The following is a 15,979-nucleotide window of genomic DNA, read 5'->3' as shown; positions in this document are numbered from 1 at the left end:
TTCATTTCCATGGATAATTTGGTATATTTGGAAAGCTAGAAATGAAAAAATCTTTGAAAATGTGGATAAAGACCCATTGGAGGTTTTACGTTTAGCGGAAAAAGAGGCGCAATCGTAGCAGTTAGCTCAATTCGAGCTTATTAATGAAAATCGTGGTCCTTCAAATTGCGAAACATGAGCTCGAGTGAGAGATATTTCACATGATACTATCTACTCTGGATATCGTTGTTTTGTGGATGGATCATGGAAAGGGACTGATAAATTTTCAGGAATATGGTGGTTCTGCACATCATCAAATGGAGAGACAGCAACTATGGGAGCAGCCAATATCCGACGAAGTCTCTCACCTCTACATACCGAAGTGGAAGCTCTTCTTTGGGCGATGAAATATATGATTGGAGCCGACAACCAGGATGTAGCTTTTTATACAGACTGTTCAGATCTGGTGAAGATGGTGTTTTCTCCAACCGAATGGCCGGCCTTTTCAGTATATTTGGAAGAATTCAAGAGCGACAAGAAAGAATTTTCAACCTTCTCTTTATCTTTAATTTCTTGTAGTGCAAATGTTAAAGCGGATAATTTGATACGAAAAGTTCGTACCAAACCGCATCATATCACTTATGTAAACAACATTCTCCAAGTGGTTTTTTTTTTTATTTTTAATTAAAAACTGTTGAAAAAAAAAATATTAAACGGCAAAAAAAAAATGCCGGCTTTTTCGGATTTTTTAGCCATCGTATGAAATTCAATCAAATAAGTTCTAACCTTTTGACCAAAAAAAAAAAAAAAAAAGTTCTAACCTATCCTCTTCTTTCATCTATCAACTCTCTCGCCGCCATTAGTAGATCCAGTAGCTCAGAGGTGACATTCTTTCGGCCTGTGTTCTCCTTTTTCTTAGAATCCTAGGTGGGTTCCTGGTTTGGGAATTATCTATCTGAATATTCTCCGTTACATGTATGCCGAGAACTCGAGGGGAGTTGGCCGAAAACGCAGGCCCGGCGCGGAGGCGTCCAGTCGGAAGGAAGCCCTGGTGCGGCTGAAAGCTAATCGGAAAGGAGGACGTCGGAATGGTGGCGGGTGCGAGATTAGGTTGGAAAAGCCTATTTTCGACACAGTTGGTGATGAGGAGTACCAAGCACTTGTTTCCCGACGGCGTGAGGAAGCTCGTGGGTTTGTGGTCGAGGATGGCGATCTGGGATATGTCGACGAGGGAGAGGAGGAGGATTGGTCGAAGCCCAGTGGTGGAGCAGAGTCGACGGATGGTGAATCGGACGATGGTGGCGGGAGACTGCAGAGGAGGAGGAAGACTGAGAAGAAGAAGGTGAATCTGTCGCTTAAGGCTGCGGCTACTATTACAGGTGAAGGGAGACTTTCTTCCATGTTCACATGTTCGAGTTTTAAGAAGACTGATAAGGTAAAATGTGAGAGTATTCTTGATGAGGTATTAGCTGAGGTTAGTCCAGATGATATCGATAGAGAAAGGCATCATAAGCGAAGGAAACAACAACCAGCTACACTGAACAAGAAAAATCTGGGAATGGAAATGCTGGATTCACCCTCAATTGTTTCCATGGAGAAAGAGCAAGCTACCTCGGGAATGGAAATGCAGGATTCACCCTCAATTGTTTCCATGGAGAAAGAATTTCAAGTCATCCCTCCGCATGATTCTAGACAAAGTGATGCCAATGAAGTGTTTACATTGAATGCCTTAATTGATATGGAAGACAAGGACCCTGCTTTTACCGCCACTGCTGGTTGGAAGGAAGCCATGGGCAAAGGTGGAACTTATGAGAATGTGGTTCCACTTGCTTCTGCTGTGAATGAATGCCAAACGGAATTTGATTTGGATGCTCATGGATCACTTCTTTTTTACATTCTTGACGCTTATGAGGAGCCTTTCGGCGCTAGTATGGGTACAATACATCTGTTTGGGAAGGTGACTCTCTTCTCTTTCCGGCTTGTTCTTCTTTTGCCTTCTGGAGATTTATTCGGATACACTCTCAGGTTAAAATGCGAGATACTTACAAGAGTTGCTGTGCGGTTGTTAAGAATATCCAGAGATGTGTTTATGCTATTCCAAATGATTCCATCTTTCCTTCCCATGAACTAATGACTCTCGAGCAAGAGGTGAAAGAGTCTCGACTTTCTCCTGAATCCTTCCGAGGGAAGTTACATGTGAGTTTCACTACTTGCGTTACTTATTGCTTAGAGTCCTTTTCCTCTTTAAATTTTTGTCTTCTCAGGAAATGGCTTCAAAACTGAAGAAGGAAATTTCTCAGCAATTGTTAAAACTCAATGTTTCAAATTATAGCATGGCACTTGTCAAGGTTTGGGTCTTTACTTTTAACTTTTCATGTATTCTAGCAGCACAACTTCTCTTTTGACTCTCTGTTTTACCCTCCTTGCATGAATATCAGAGGAACTATGCATTTGACAGGCCTGATGTGCCTGCTGGCGAACAATATGTTTTGAAGATAAATTATCCATTTAAGGTACATATCAGCTTCAAAACTTTTCTGTTTTTTTTTTTTTTTTTTTTGGTACTCAGCACAATAACACTTTTGTCTTTGTTGTCATAGGATCCTCCACTTCCAGAAGACCTCAAAGGGGAGTCTTTCTGCGCTGTGCTCGGCTCTCATACCAGGTTTTGGCGTCTTACTGCTCAGTTTATTTACCTTTCCCTGTTTTTGATAGTCGATTATTTCAGTTTGCATTTACTTTTCCCTTTGTAAGCTTCTTAGTTAACTATGTGTGCCCGCTATGTCAATCTAGCACAGCGCAATTTCTCTCTCTGTATTAATCTTATCTATATGCAGTGCTCTGGAGCTTTTTATCCTCAAAAGGAAGATCATGGGACCTTCTTGGCTGAAAATTTCAATCTTTTCTGCCACTTCACCATCTCAGCGAGTAAGGCCTTGAATAACTACCTTGGTCATCCTTACTAGTGATTTTTCCAATAATGAGGACTTGACACTTGTGCAGGTGAGCTGGTGCAAGTTTGAGGTTACTGTTGAATCCCCCAAGGTTATCACTGTTTCAATTCCGCAGGAAAAAACGGTTCATCCTCCTGCCGTCGTTACAGCCATTAACTTAAAGACTATCGTCAATGTAAAGCAGAACATCAGCGAAATTGTTTCCGCGTCTCTTCTCTGCTTTCACAACGCCAAGGTTTGCTCTATATCATTTGACTAAAGCTTCTTAGCCGTTGTTTCTCTCTCTGAGTAATATGGATGTTTCCATGAGTGTGGTTATGCTACTACATTCTTAAGTATGATCATGACATTACATTACCAGTCACAAGTAGTTATTTGTACCATCTGTGCTTTTTGTGTTTATGCTGGTTTCTGGACGACTTTCTCTTATGTCATACATGAGTAGCTTGACATTTGGTGTTCCTTGGTCTCTCAGATCGATGTTCCAATGCTGGGTCCAGAAAGAAAGCGATCTGGTGTTCTGAGTCATTTCACTGTTGTCAGGAATCCTGAAGGAACCGGCTACCCAATCGGTTGGAAAAAAGAAGTGGCTGTCAGAAATTCAAAGAACGGCTGCAGTGTTTTAAGTTTTGAAAACAGGTATTTCGCAGCTCTGTTACTGCACAAGCTGTGCTTATGATCCATATATATCTCTGGCAATTCATGTTGCATTCATCCAACATTTGTTTTCCTTTTCTTACTGCAAGTGAAAGAGCATTGCTGAACCGATTGTTTCTGGAGTTGAACAAATTGGACAGTGATGTTCTTGTGGGACATAATATATCAGGTTTTGATCTGGATGTCCTTCTCCAAAGAGCCCAGGTAAAGCATATACTCTTTTTTTTTCCGTCAAAAAAAAAAAAAATGGCCGACTCTTTCATTTTTCCCCCTATGATGTGCATTTTCATGAACACTCCGATAAACTATAGCATGCTCCGGTAGACGTGGTGCTATATTAGTTTTGTAAGGACTTCTTGGCTTCTATGCAGAACTAACATTAAATAAGCCAGCAAGTTCTTATTTTATGCATTGTACATCATTTACTCCCTTTTCTCAGTCTATCCTGTCGTAACATAGATACGAACATAACTTCTGTTTTTCTCTAAAAACTGAATGATTACCCTGCAGGCTTGCAAAGTTTTGAGTAGCATGTGGTCCAAAATTGGCCGTCTCAAACGCTCTTTCATGCCTAAGCTTAAAGGGAGCACTAATTTTGGGTCCGGAGCTACACCAGGGCTTATGTCTTGCATGGCTGGAAGACTCTTATGTGATACAGATCTATGTTCTCGTGACTTGTTGAAGCAGGAGGTATGATGCTCAACCTTATACGCAGTGAGCTGAAGCTTCGTCCCTCACTTATAAGCTTCTTGTTGTTGCAGGTCAGTTTTTCCTTAACAGACCTTTCAAAGACACAGCTGAACCGGGAGAGGAAAGAGACATCGCCTAATGATATTCCCAAAATGTTTCAGTCATCTAAAACACTTGTGGAACTTGTAAGTTCTTTAGTTTGTCCATTCATGTCTGTTTTATGTATACGAACTGGTACTACCTCACTAGAGACGATAGTTGATCCAGTCATACGTATAAGTAAAGGAGTTGCAGATAAACATCAGTTGACGTAAGGTTGATAAGTGATGACTGCATCTTAGTTGCTTGGTTGCTATAACCTTTTGGTTTTCTTTGGTCCAGATTGATTGTGGTGAGACAGATGCATGGTTATCCATGGAACTCATGTTTCATCTAAGTATTCTTCCTCTCACGCTTCAGCTTACCAACATAAGTGGCAATCTCTGGGGGAAAACTCTTCAGGTAATGAATGACTCCTGTTCTAGCTTTCCTCTCTCTCTCTCTCTCTGAAACGCTATCTGGTGACTTTCGAATTCTTTTTTTGTTCATTACCAGGGAGCCAGGGCGCAAAGAAATGAATACTACTTACTACATACATTCCACTCGAAAAAGTTCATTCTCCCAGACAAAATTCCGCAACATAGGAAGGAAAGAAAGGCATCAAAAAGAAGAATAAATCATGGTCCAGAAGACCACAGTGTAGATGAATTGGATTTTGACTTGGCTTTGGAAAATGATCCGTCTAAGGGCAACAAAACAAAGAAGGGTCCAGCCTACGCTGGTGGATTGGTCTTGGAGCCAAAGAAAGGCTTATATGACAAATATGTGTTGCTTCTCGATTTTAGTAGTCTTTACCCGTCTATTATACAGGTTAGCAGACTGTTTTCTATTTCTTAAGCCTTGGATGGCTGTTTCCACTTGGTAAATAACGGTCATTGTAATTTAAGGAATATAATATCTGTTTCACGACTATACCACGAGCAGAAGTGGGAGTTCCTCGTTTACCTTCTAGTCAGACACCTGGAATTCTTCCAAAGGTATGTCTACACTAGTTTCCTTCTATTGTGACTTCTCTCGGTTCCATACTCGATCTTTTTTGGTCTTCAAACACCAAATCTATAAGTCAGACCAACCAAACCAGATATTAATAGAAAGAAACAAAAACTCAATTATATTGTGCCTCGTTTTCTCTCAAGGTATATGCGGAAAGTTCTCATAATAATGCGACGACTTTGATTTTCTCTCCAAGTCTGTTATGCCAAGTCTAATAAAGATTAGATCATGACTTTCACAACATGTCTTTGTTTTAGTTGATGGAACATTTGGTCGGTATAAGGAAATGCGTCAGACTAAAGATGAAGAAGGAAACCGGTCTCAAGTGCCGGGAGCTTGACATTCGGCAGGAGGCATTAAAGCTCGCAGCCAATAGGTTTGTATTTATGGTTTTAGCTTTTGCTGGCAATAATGCCCATTCACAACATTTTTTGATATTAATGTTTCATTCTAAACGCAGTTTGTATGGATATCTTGGGTTTTCTAATTCAAGATTCTACGCCAAGCCTTTAGCAGAGCTCATAACACTACAGGTAAGTTTTGTTTTCTGTGTGTTTCTAGTGATAAATTTTTCTTTGCTTTTCTCTGTTCTCATGTGATCCGGTTAATTCCCAAACATTGCAGGGAAGGGAGATCCTGCTAAGAACCGTGGATCTTGTCCAGAATCATTTAAACCTAGAGGTATCTCCATACATTGAGTTGCATGAAACCACTTCAGCAGAGAAGTTAATGTAATGTGTCAACATTTCTGCTTTATCAAGCGTAAAATTGAGCTTCTTGCTTTGTTATGCAGGTGATTTATGGTGACACAGATTCAATCATGATTCACAGTGGACTAGATGATATCGAAGAGGTCAAAGCCATTGGAGCAAAAGCCATCCAAGAGGTAGGTTGGATAATAGATTTATCTCCAGCTTTTTACCCTTAACTCAAACCTTTCTATGAATAAACCAATATGCATTAAATGTTTGCAACTTTGATGTTCGGTTTCTTGATGCATGAAACATCACGCAATGGAGAACTCAAATTGGTATAACTGTTATTGGGGAGAGTGCTTTTTGGAGCAAAATTACAATGTAAAATAGCAGACATTTGATTTGGGTCTCACCTTCTCTTCTTCAATTTCTAGGTCAATAAGAAGTATAGATTTCTGAAGATTGAATGTGATGCCATATATAAGAGAATGCTTCTTCTTAGAAAAAAGAAGTATGCCGCCATCAAGTTGCAGTTCAAGGACGGGAAGATTTGCGAGGTAATTTGTAATTTATACATTCTGACTACCTTTTATTTTAAACAATGGTTGGGTACTAGATGCATTCTCAATGCAGGACATTGAAAGGAAAGGTGTGGACATGGTTCGTCGAGATTGGAGCTTACTCTCCAAGGAAATTGGAGATTTATGCTTGGCTAAAATCTTGTATGGAGGGTATGTTCTGGAACATTCACTAAAAGCACTAATTTTACTCTCTCATACAAAGCACAAAAAAATCCTGTCTTCCTTGCAGGTCGTGTGAGGATGTTGTTGAAGCAATTCATAACGAACTTATGAAGGTAATTAGTTTGATAATTATTTTGCTCTTCTGTATCATTCAGTACATGATACTTTGCCCATGCAACAGATAAATGAGGAAATGAGAAATGGGCAAGTTGCAGTTGAGAAGTATGTCATCACCAAGGCATTGACTAAGTCACCAGAAGCATATCCAGATTCCAAAAGCCAACCACACGTTCAGGTGAGTATGAGAACCTATTATTCGCACTATTGCTCACCGGAATTATGCTTAGAAATTTGTAGTTGTCACATTTTCCCGAACTCTGATAATGCGTTTGAATCTTTTTTTTCTCAGGTCGCACTCAGAATGAGGCAACGTGGTTATAAAAAAGGTTTCAGTGCTAAGGATACCGTACCGTATATAATTTGCTATGAACAGGTTCCCAACGCAGAAGACCAGCTTAATACTACCGATACCAGGTCGCCTTTCTACTAAATTTCTTACCCCCCTTCCTCATTGCAGGGTAATACTAGCTCAGCAAGCTCAGCAGGGATTGCCGAACGTGCTAGGCATCCTGCTGAGGTGAAATCAGACGACAGCAGATGGTTGGTTGACATAGATTACTACTTGGCACAGCAGATTCATCCGGTGGTATCTCGTTTATGCGCAGAGATTAAGGGCACAAGTCCTGAGAGGTTAGCCGAGTGTTTAGGACTTGACCCATCAAAGGTAAAGCTTTCATTTAAGCCAATTTCCAATTCCATATATAATGATTGGGAATAATGTGTTCTTTCTTCTAGTATCGAAGCAGGTCAAATGTTACTACGGGCAGTGATCCTTCTACATCCCTCTTGTTTGCTACAAGCGATGAAGAAAGGTAATAATATCTTATCCCATTTGTAGTGTGCTTTCATGCTTCCTTCCTATAATATATTTTCACCAGGATTTGCGTTATTCTTAGAATTTAATATCTGTAATTTACACAGATATAAAAGCTGTGAGCCGTTAACAATAGCATGCCCTAGCTGCTCAGCTGCTTTCAACTGTCCATCGATTACTAGCTCGGTTTGTGCGTCGATCAGTAACAAATCCAAAACAGCGGAATCTGATTCTATATTCTGGCTTAAACTGCATTGCCTGAAATGCGAAGCAGAAGGTAGCACGAGAAGAATATCCCCTGCAATGATAGCTAACCAGGTAGGCAAAGCTTTGTTGAAAAGGATCCATAATTTCTACGTTTGCTCGAATTAAAATTCGTTATTAGAACAAATGCTTTGGTAATTAACTTATTATCAATGCATTTCAGGTGAAAAGGCAGATTGATGGGTTTGTGTCAACGTACTACAAAGGCATAATGATGGTGCACATAAGACCTTGTCACTTACCTCGTTTATATCTGAACACCTGTTGTTAATAAGTCATGCTTACGAAATGTTTCTTGTACATTTTGCCTCCAACAGTGTGACGATGAGTCTTGCAAATACACGACACGCAGCCCCAACTTTCGTCTGCTCGGTGACCGTGAACGGGGAACAGTTTGCCCAAACTATCCTAACTGTAATGGAACCCTCTTAAGAAAGGTATAAGCCCTCATGCTCCTTGTTCTCCTTTCTGTTGCTTTATATAACAAGTTTTGACTCCCAGCCTTTGACTTATTACAGTACACTGAAGCAGACTTGTACTGGCAGCTATCATACTTTTGCCACATCTTAGACACACAATGCTCTCTAGAAAAGGTTTCTACTTTCAACCTCATTGCTTCTAGTGTAAGTGTTATATCACAATCAATTTCTCTTCTCTAGATCCCTAATAACCTCTCTGGCTGCAGATGGATGATGGTGTCAGAATTCAAGTAGAGAAAGCAATGATGAAGATAAGACCTGCGGTTGAGTCAGCAGCATCCGTGGCTCGAAGTATACGAGACCGGTGTGCCTATGGATGGCTGCAACTGACAGACATAGCCATTTGATAATTGTAATAACCATTTCATGTAGTGATTTATATCTTCTTCTGACATCCTTAATTAAGCTACTCGGTTCTGTTCACACCTAAAGCGTAGTATTATCGTAGCACTTTGAAAATTTATCCACTACAAGACTCGAACAAACATTTTTGACTCCTGTTTTTATGGTAGGTACTAAGTGGAAAAGCACATTTCCTGAGTTGCTTCAGGTACTTAACGGTTAACCAGCGAGTGAAAACCACCAAGCAGAGTCTTGTGAGGAAATTTCGGTAGATTTTAATTTGTCTTCATTTCATTATTTATGAAAGACCAAGCAATAAAATATATCCCATTAGTTATTGTCATCGATATAAATGTTGTGAGAGTATGCAAATGTATATATACTTCAACAAGTTATTAAATTAAACAAAAATAAAAAGGAATAAAAAAATAAAAAACATACAATGACCCAGCATTGCCTATCACGCTTTTTATGTCGACGGTTTTCCGTATCCAAAATAACGGACGTTGTGATATTTTGAGGTTAAAAAAAGAGAATTTATAGTAAATAGCCATGGATTCAAAAAGAATTAAGAAAATAGCCATGAGCTATAGTACTTTGTCTGTTGGATGTCGGAAAGCACGTGAAATTACACACATTCCCTTTATAACATGTTTTTTTCTCGAATTACATGTGATAGAATAATATATCTCTTTTTATCATATTATTTTCTGGTTTTACACGTTATTTATAAAGAGCACATGATATTTTTTGAAAAAACACTCTATTCAGTTTAATATCTTTCTCTATCATGTTATTTTATAGTAATACACGTTTTTAACACTCTATTCAGTTTAATATCTTTCTCTATCATGTTATTTTATAGTAATACACGTTTTTTATTATGATCACATGTGATTTTCTTTAAAAAACGATTCTTATTTTCTAGTAATTCACGGTTTTTATTAAGATCACATGTTATTTCTTTGAAAAAAACACTCTATTCAGTTTAATATCTTTCGCTATCATGTTATTTTGTAGTAATACACGTTTTTTATTATGATCACATGTAATTTCTTTATAAAAAGATTCTATTCAAGTTTAATTTTTCCGTAACAATGTTTTTAAAAAAAAAACACTACGTAACAATGTTTTTTCTTAAAAATTCACTACGTTTTTTTAAATAGCATGTATTTTAGTTAAATATAACATGTGAAATTTAGATCTTATGTGCTATTTTGAAAAATATCACGAAACAATGTCGCCTACTGTAGATCTCAAAACAAACGGAGGATGGTTTTGTTATTTCACCTCTTCAGACAAGGTGGGTCCATGCTGTTTTCCGACATAATTTTCTCTCTCTGCTAGTTTCTTAATTTATGTGTCAAATTTGGCTAGTTAGTAATATTACCCTAAAAAAAATTCCCACTCGGAATCAAATTATAGTTTTGGGTATGTTCGAGTTTTTGGGATTTTTATGTTCTAGACAATAAGTCTTCTTTGGAATCAAGTTATATTTTGGTCCTGTTTGGTTTGGTTTTAAGCAAATAAAAAAGGGTAAATCACATTTTTAACCTTTAAAGTGTCACTGGATAGTACTTTAAACCTCGAAAAATTTTCACTAACACTATAAACTACCAAAATAATTTTACTAACACATTAAACCTCCAAACTAGCTTTCATGTTTGTACTGCTATAAAATATGATGGAACAATTAATTTATGTTGGTTTAATATAAATTTCTTTAATTTAATTTAATTTAAATTTAAATTAATTTTATTATTTATTATGATTTTACGATTATTAAGAAAAGTAAAAAAAAAAAGTAGATTCCTCCAATACGGAGAATACTTCGTTTTCTGACTAAACTTCAACATTCTTTGGTTTTTATTATTCTATTTAAGCTTCTCTTGTACTTCATATTCTATATTATTTGGTTTCTATTATTATACCATAAACTTCTCTTGTACTTAAATCTATAGTTTTTGGAGGTTTAATTTTGAAATTTCATGGTCGAACGGTGAGTAAACAAAGAAGGTGAAGTTTTTTTTTTTTTTGTCGTTTTTAGATTTTTCTTAATTGTAAAAAATAATATAATGAATTTAAATTTAAGTTAAATTAGATAAATGTATATTAAACAAATAGAAATTAAATTTTCCATCATTTTTTTATGGCCGGACAAACAGAAAAGCTAGTTTGGAGGCTTAAAGTGTTTGTAAAATTATCTTGGTGGTTTATAATGTTAATGAAATTCTTTCGAGGTTTAAAATGGTACGCAGTAATACTTTGAGGATTAAAAATGTGTTTTTCCCAAATAAAAGCTATATATAACGCAAATAAAAAACAACAATATATTTAAACATAAAATTCCATTTATATAATTCAAAATATTAATTTTTTTTAAAGAATTGTGTTGAAATATAAATAGTACCATCTCCACCTAAGCCCAGTAAAAAAAAAAAAAAAAAGAGGATTCATAGGTGGCATGCCACTCCCCCAACTTGGGAGATAAGCTTAATTGACATGTCGCCATCAAAACGTTCTCGTACGTTAACATTCTTATTTCAATGATACTTTAAATCGATCCAATTAACATAAAAGCAAACCCGAACCACTCACTATAGTAACAAAAAAATAAAGAAATAGTAGTCGAACAGTCCACCAATTTCAATAATCTGCAAAAACTTATTAAATCATTTATTTTAAAATAATAATATGACATATTTGGGAAAATCAAAAATTAATCACACTTAGCTTAATTAGAGAACTAAGAATGCAAGGCCATCATTTCTACAAGACAAACTGTATATCTGTAAATGGTAGATGATGATGAAGGATTTTCTTATGAAACACAATCGATATCAAAACTCGGTGAAACAATAACTGATTTACTGTAGTAGTTCTTGTAGTATGACAACTACTTTGTAGTATAATAATTCTTTGTTTATTTTGTTGATAATTCACCTACAACTATTTTGTTTATTTTGTTGATAATTCACCTACAAGTCGTCATCGTCTTCGTCCGAGGAGTCGTCGCCATTGTCCGGCAAGTTGTATTCAGGTGGATGATTGTACCAAACATTTTCATCGCCGTTGTAAAACAAAGCTAGTAAAAAGAGAAGTGACATTTTTGAGATTTTTTTTTTTCCTTTGTGTTATTTTTGTGAGAGTTTAGATTGGCAAACCTCCCTTTATATAGGGGTTACAAACACTCAACACCCATTCGAAGTAAGTTAAAGTATAGAGATTCCATTGAAATCTAGATATATGTCTCTCTCAACAAATTAAATTTTTTTAGTTGAATGCTTTTGAATATTGGATGTACTTTTCAAATTATTTCTGCAAAGAACATGTGAGCTCACTATGGGCCTATTTTCTTTCTGCGTGGTTCCAAGGTTTCGAGTGAAATGCAACGTCCCCGCCTTAAATAAAATAAAAAATATCCCCTTTTTGAAGGTCCAACCTGTAACCTTAATCCCACAAGTAATTCACATTTAACTAATACTACATTGGAATAAAGGCAGCCGATTAAATAGAGGTATGATTGAGCGGCTTTGTGTAAAACCTAGAACTATCAACAACATAAATATTTCTTCGCCGTAACACTCTTCTCGTTCTCTATAACAGAAAATATCTTAATCCTTTTTTTGCTAAACAAAATATCTTAATCCTTGTTATCAAAATTTTAAATATAAAGAAAATGAAGAAACGCAATTCATTAAACAAATGATAATTGTGGGGAGTGAAAATGGCAGCTTAGAAAGTGGCAACTTCTCCGCACTACATGCTAAGTGCTAACTTCACATTGTGCCCCACGCTAATTTTTAAGCTGTATAGATCTTTGTCCATAATGTCGCTCCGCTTCTTTCTAATAACAACCCCCTTTTGTGTTTAACTTCTATTGAATTAGGAACTAAGAATCAAACCTTAATGTTCAAGACTTTGTGTTATAAGAACAACTTTTCTTATTACCTTTGAAACTTACTCAAAACAAAGGTTACACACAATCTCTCAATCTCATAAACTTCTCATAGGGTTACCACAATCTAGGTACCTCTATTTATACAAAACCAAAGTCCTAAACACACTAGGATTAGATAACTCCTAACCTAGCTAAATCTTATCCCAAATCTATTAACTAAACCGACTTGTTTAGTTTATTCTTGGGCCTCAAGTCTTTTAAAGTTTATCAAGTTTGCACAACATTCTCCCCCTTCAAACTTGATATCTCCAATCTTCACATCATGAACACCTATAAGTTCCCTCATCTCTTTGAACTTAATCCGTCCCAATGCCTTAGTTAAAATGTCTGCCTTTTGCGCATCCCCGGGAACATGTTCTAGCTCAACTTGATCATTCTCAACACATTCCCTAATAAAATGATACCTTTTATGAATATGTTTACTTCTGCCGTGAAACACAGGATTCTTGGCAAGTGCTATAGCAGATTTGTTATCTATCCGGAGTAACACCTTGTCACACGTTTCTCCCATAACCTCACTCAGAAGATCCTGCAACCATATCGCCTGTTTTGCCGCCTCTGTTGCAGCCATGAACTCTGCTTCGCAAGATGACAAGGCTACTGTGTTCTGTTTCTGCGTACACCATGTAATGGGACAATTATGTAGATAGAAAATGTGGCCTGTAGTACTTCTACCATCGTCCTCATCTACATTATGACTGCTATCACTATAGCCTAGGAGTCTTGTTTCAGGTTTAGGTTCTGTCTTTCTAGCAAATGTTAAACCATAACCTGTTGTTCCTTTCAAATACCTGAGAATTTGCTTGAGTGCTGCACCATGAGACTCTTTGGGCTCATGCATGTATCTGCTTAATACACCAACACAAAAGGAGAGATCTGGCCTAGTATGTAGCAAGTACCTCAAACATCCAATACTTCTCCTATACTCTGTTTCATCAATATTTTTTTCTTCTGATGCCTTACTCAGTTTCAGATTTGCATTCATTGGTGAGTGAACCGCATTACAGCCTTCCATTCTGGTTTCACTTAGTATCTTAGATGCATACCTCTCTTGTTTCAGAGTAATGCCTCCTGCATGCTGATGTACCTCTATACCCAGATAATAAGTCAATTTTCCCAAATCGCTCATCTCAAACTTTGTTGCCATGCCCCTTTTAAACTCAAGTATCACATCCAAGTTTGAACCCGTGATTAACAGATCATCTACATACACAACCACAATGAGAAGATGATCTTTATCCTGTTTATGGTATAAGGATGGTTCTTTAGAACATTTGATAAACTTCAATTCTTTAAGAATAGAGTTTAGCTTATTGTTCCAAGCTCTCGGAGCTTGTTTTAAACCATATAGGGCTTTATGTAATTTGTAAACCTTGGTTTCACTCCCTTTTATCTCTAATCCCTCTGGCTGTACAACAAACACAACTTCTTTTAACTCTCCATGGAGAAATGCAGTCTTTACATCTAAATGATGAACCTCCCATCCATTTGACGCAGCTAAAGCAAGAATAAACCTAATAGTCTCAATGCGTGCTACTGGTGCAAACACTTCTTCAAAATCAACTCCATACCTTTGAACATATCCTTTTGCCACAAGACGTGCCTTGTATTTGTTTATGCTTCCATCAGAGTTGCGTTTTATTTTAAAAACCCATTTCAGACCAATTGCTTTTGCTCCTTTTGGAAGATCTACTAGACTCCAAGTTTGAGTTTGAACATTCCAGGAACATTATCACTCTCATCTTTTCCTGAATGATTCCAATTCCAACTTCTTTTCTCATCAAAGACTACGTCTCTACTTACCACAATTCTTCTTTTTGCTGGATCTAACAATCTATATGCTTTGGATCCGGGTTTTGTTCCAAGATGGACTAAGGCTTTTGATATGTCATCAAGTTTCTTCAAGTGCTGTGTTTCAGTCTTTGCATAACAAATACATCCGAATACTTTCAAATGTATGATGTTTGGTTTCTTTCCTTTAAATGCTTCATATGGAGTTTTATCCTTTAAAGTTCTTGTTGCCACTCTGTTTATGAGGTAAGTAGCATGTCTCACTGCCTCTCCCCATAGATGATTTGGCATTTTCATATGCTTTAAAATGCTCCTAGTCATCTCAAGTAAAGTTCTATTCCTTCTTTCTACTACACCATTCTGTTGTGGTGAGTATGGAGCTGTTAAATGTCTCTGAATACCTGAATTATCACAGAAACTTTGAAATTCATGAGAGGTAAATTCTCCACCTCTATCAGTTCTGAAAGTCTTTATTTTTGTTCCAGTGTCCTGCTCGACTAGAACTTTGAATTTTTTAAACTTTTCAAATGCTTCACTTTTCTCCTTCAGAAGCAATGACCACATATACCTGGAGTAATCATCTATTAGCACAAAGATATACTTGTTTTGTGCGGCTGTGGAGGGTGTAATCGGTCCACACAAGTCTCCATGTATGAGTTCCAATATGTGTGAAGCTCGGTATGATGTAGCCTGAGGAAAACTTTGTCTTACCTGTTTTCCTAGTAAACATGAAGAACATGTTTCTTTTTCAACTGTTATATTAGGTAAACCAATGACTAACTCTTTACTTATCATAGACTTCATAGTATCTGACCCTATGTGTCCTAATCTTGCATGCCACTTTGCTGAGTCACTAACTTCTTCTATTTGTAAACATTTTGTTGGTTCAACTTTCATAAGAACCTTGTACAGTCTGTTCTTTGATCTCTTAGCATTTACAAGTAGTCTACCTTGTTGGTCATGTATTGTTAGTTGCTCATCTTTCATCCTAATATCACAGCCTGCTTCTGTGGCCTGTCCGAGACTTATGATACTGCTTCTTAGATTAGGTATATAGTACACATCTGCAAGTACCTTTCTTTCACCATCCTTGCTTACAAAGAGAATTGATCCTTTTCCTTTAATATCTATGCATGAATCATCTCCAAATCTCACTTTTCCTGTGATTGTTTCATCAAGTTTTGAAAAATAGTCTTTGTTTCCTGTCATGTGGTTGCTTGCACCATTATCTATATTCCAGATATTGTCACCATCCTTCTGAATCTCAAATTTGTTTGGCTTTACATTTTTTTCGTTTAAGTAGACTATTTCATGCATCATTAGTCTATCAGCTTCTTGAGTTTCGTCTTCATCATTCTCCAGTGTTTCTTGGAGTTTTAGTAGTCTATCAGGACAATT

General features: G+C 36.9%; 1 protein-coding gene across 2 annotated transcripts; it reads left to right on the top strand.

Moving 5' to 3' along the window:
• Positions 1–773: 773 nt before the first annotated feature.
• On the top strand, positions 774–8,981 carry LOC9299947 (DNA polymerase alpha catalytic subunit). Of its 2 annotated transcripts, none has more exons than XM_021032339.1 (30): positions 774–1,936; positions 2,005–2,175; positions 2,244–2,327; positions 2,418–2,492; positions 2,580–2,644; positions 2,817–2,907; positions 2,983–3,168; positions 3,409–3,572; positions 3,680–3,794; positions 4,101–4,280; positions 4,352–4,465; positions 4,662–4,781; positions 4,875–5,189; positions 5,267–5,356; positions 5,630–5,748; positions 5,833–5,905; positions 5,997–6,053; positions 6,166–6,258; positions 6,502–6,624; positions 6,701–6,798; positions 6,878–6,923; positions 6,992–7,105; positions 7,220–7,303; positions 7,388–7,594; positions 7,666–7,742; positions 7,843–8,062; positions 8,172–8,225; positions 8,326–8,445; positions 8,527–8,601; positions 8,694–8,981. In XM_021032339.1, the coding sequence occupies exons 1-30, from the start codon at positions 953–955 to the stop codon at positions 8,832–8,834; spliced, it is 4,455 nt and encodes a 1,484-aa protein (XP_020887998.1). In that variant the 5' UTR covers positions 774–952; the 3' UTR covers positions 8,835–8,981. The 2 variants fall into 2 exon arrangements, with proteins under 2 accessions (XP_020887998.1, XP_020888004.1); XM_021032345.1 differs by having other exon boundaries at positions 775–1,936; positions 7,852–8,062.
• The last annotated feature ends 6,998 nt before the right edge of the window (positions 8,982–15,979 follow it).

This window comes from Arabidopsis lyrata (assembly GCF_000004255.2).
Source record: "Arabidopsis lyrata subsp. lyrata unplaced genomic scaffold ARALYscaffold_8, whole genome shotgun sequence".
Classification (NCBI taxonomy): Eukaryota; Viridiplantae; Streptophyta; class Magnoliopsida; order Brassicales; family Brassicaceae; genus Arabidopsis; species Arabidopsis lyrata.
The sequence above is the reverse complement of the archived record's forward strand: the minus strand, read 5'-3'. Positions and strand labels throughout refer to the sequence as shown.

Coding starts and splice junctions, on each gene's coding strand:
- LOC9299947 (XM_021032339.1), top strand. CDS start 953: ATGTATGCCGAGAACTCGAGGGGAGTTGGCCGAAAACGCAGGCCCGGC. Junction 3,169..3,408: donor TCTGCTTTCACAACGCCAAG/GTTTGCTCTATA, acceptor TTGGTCTCTCAG/ATCGATGTTCCAATGCTGGG. Junction 7,106..7,219: donor AAAGCCAACCACACGTTCAG/GTGAGTATGAGA, acceptor TTTTTTTCTCAG/GTCGCACTCAGAATGAGGCA.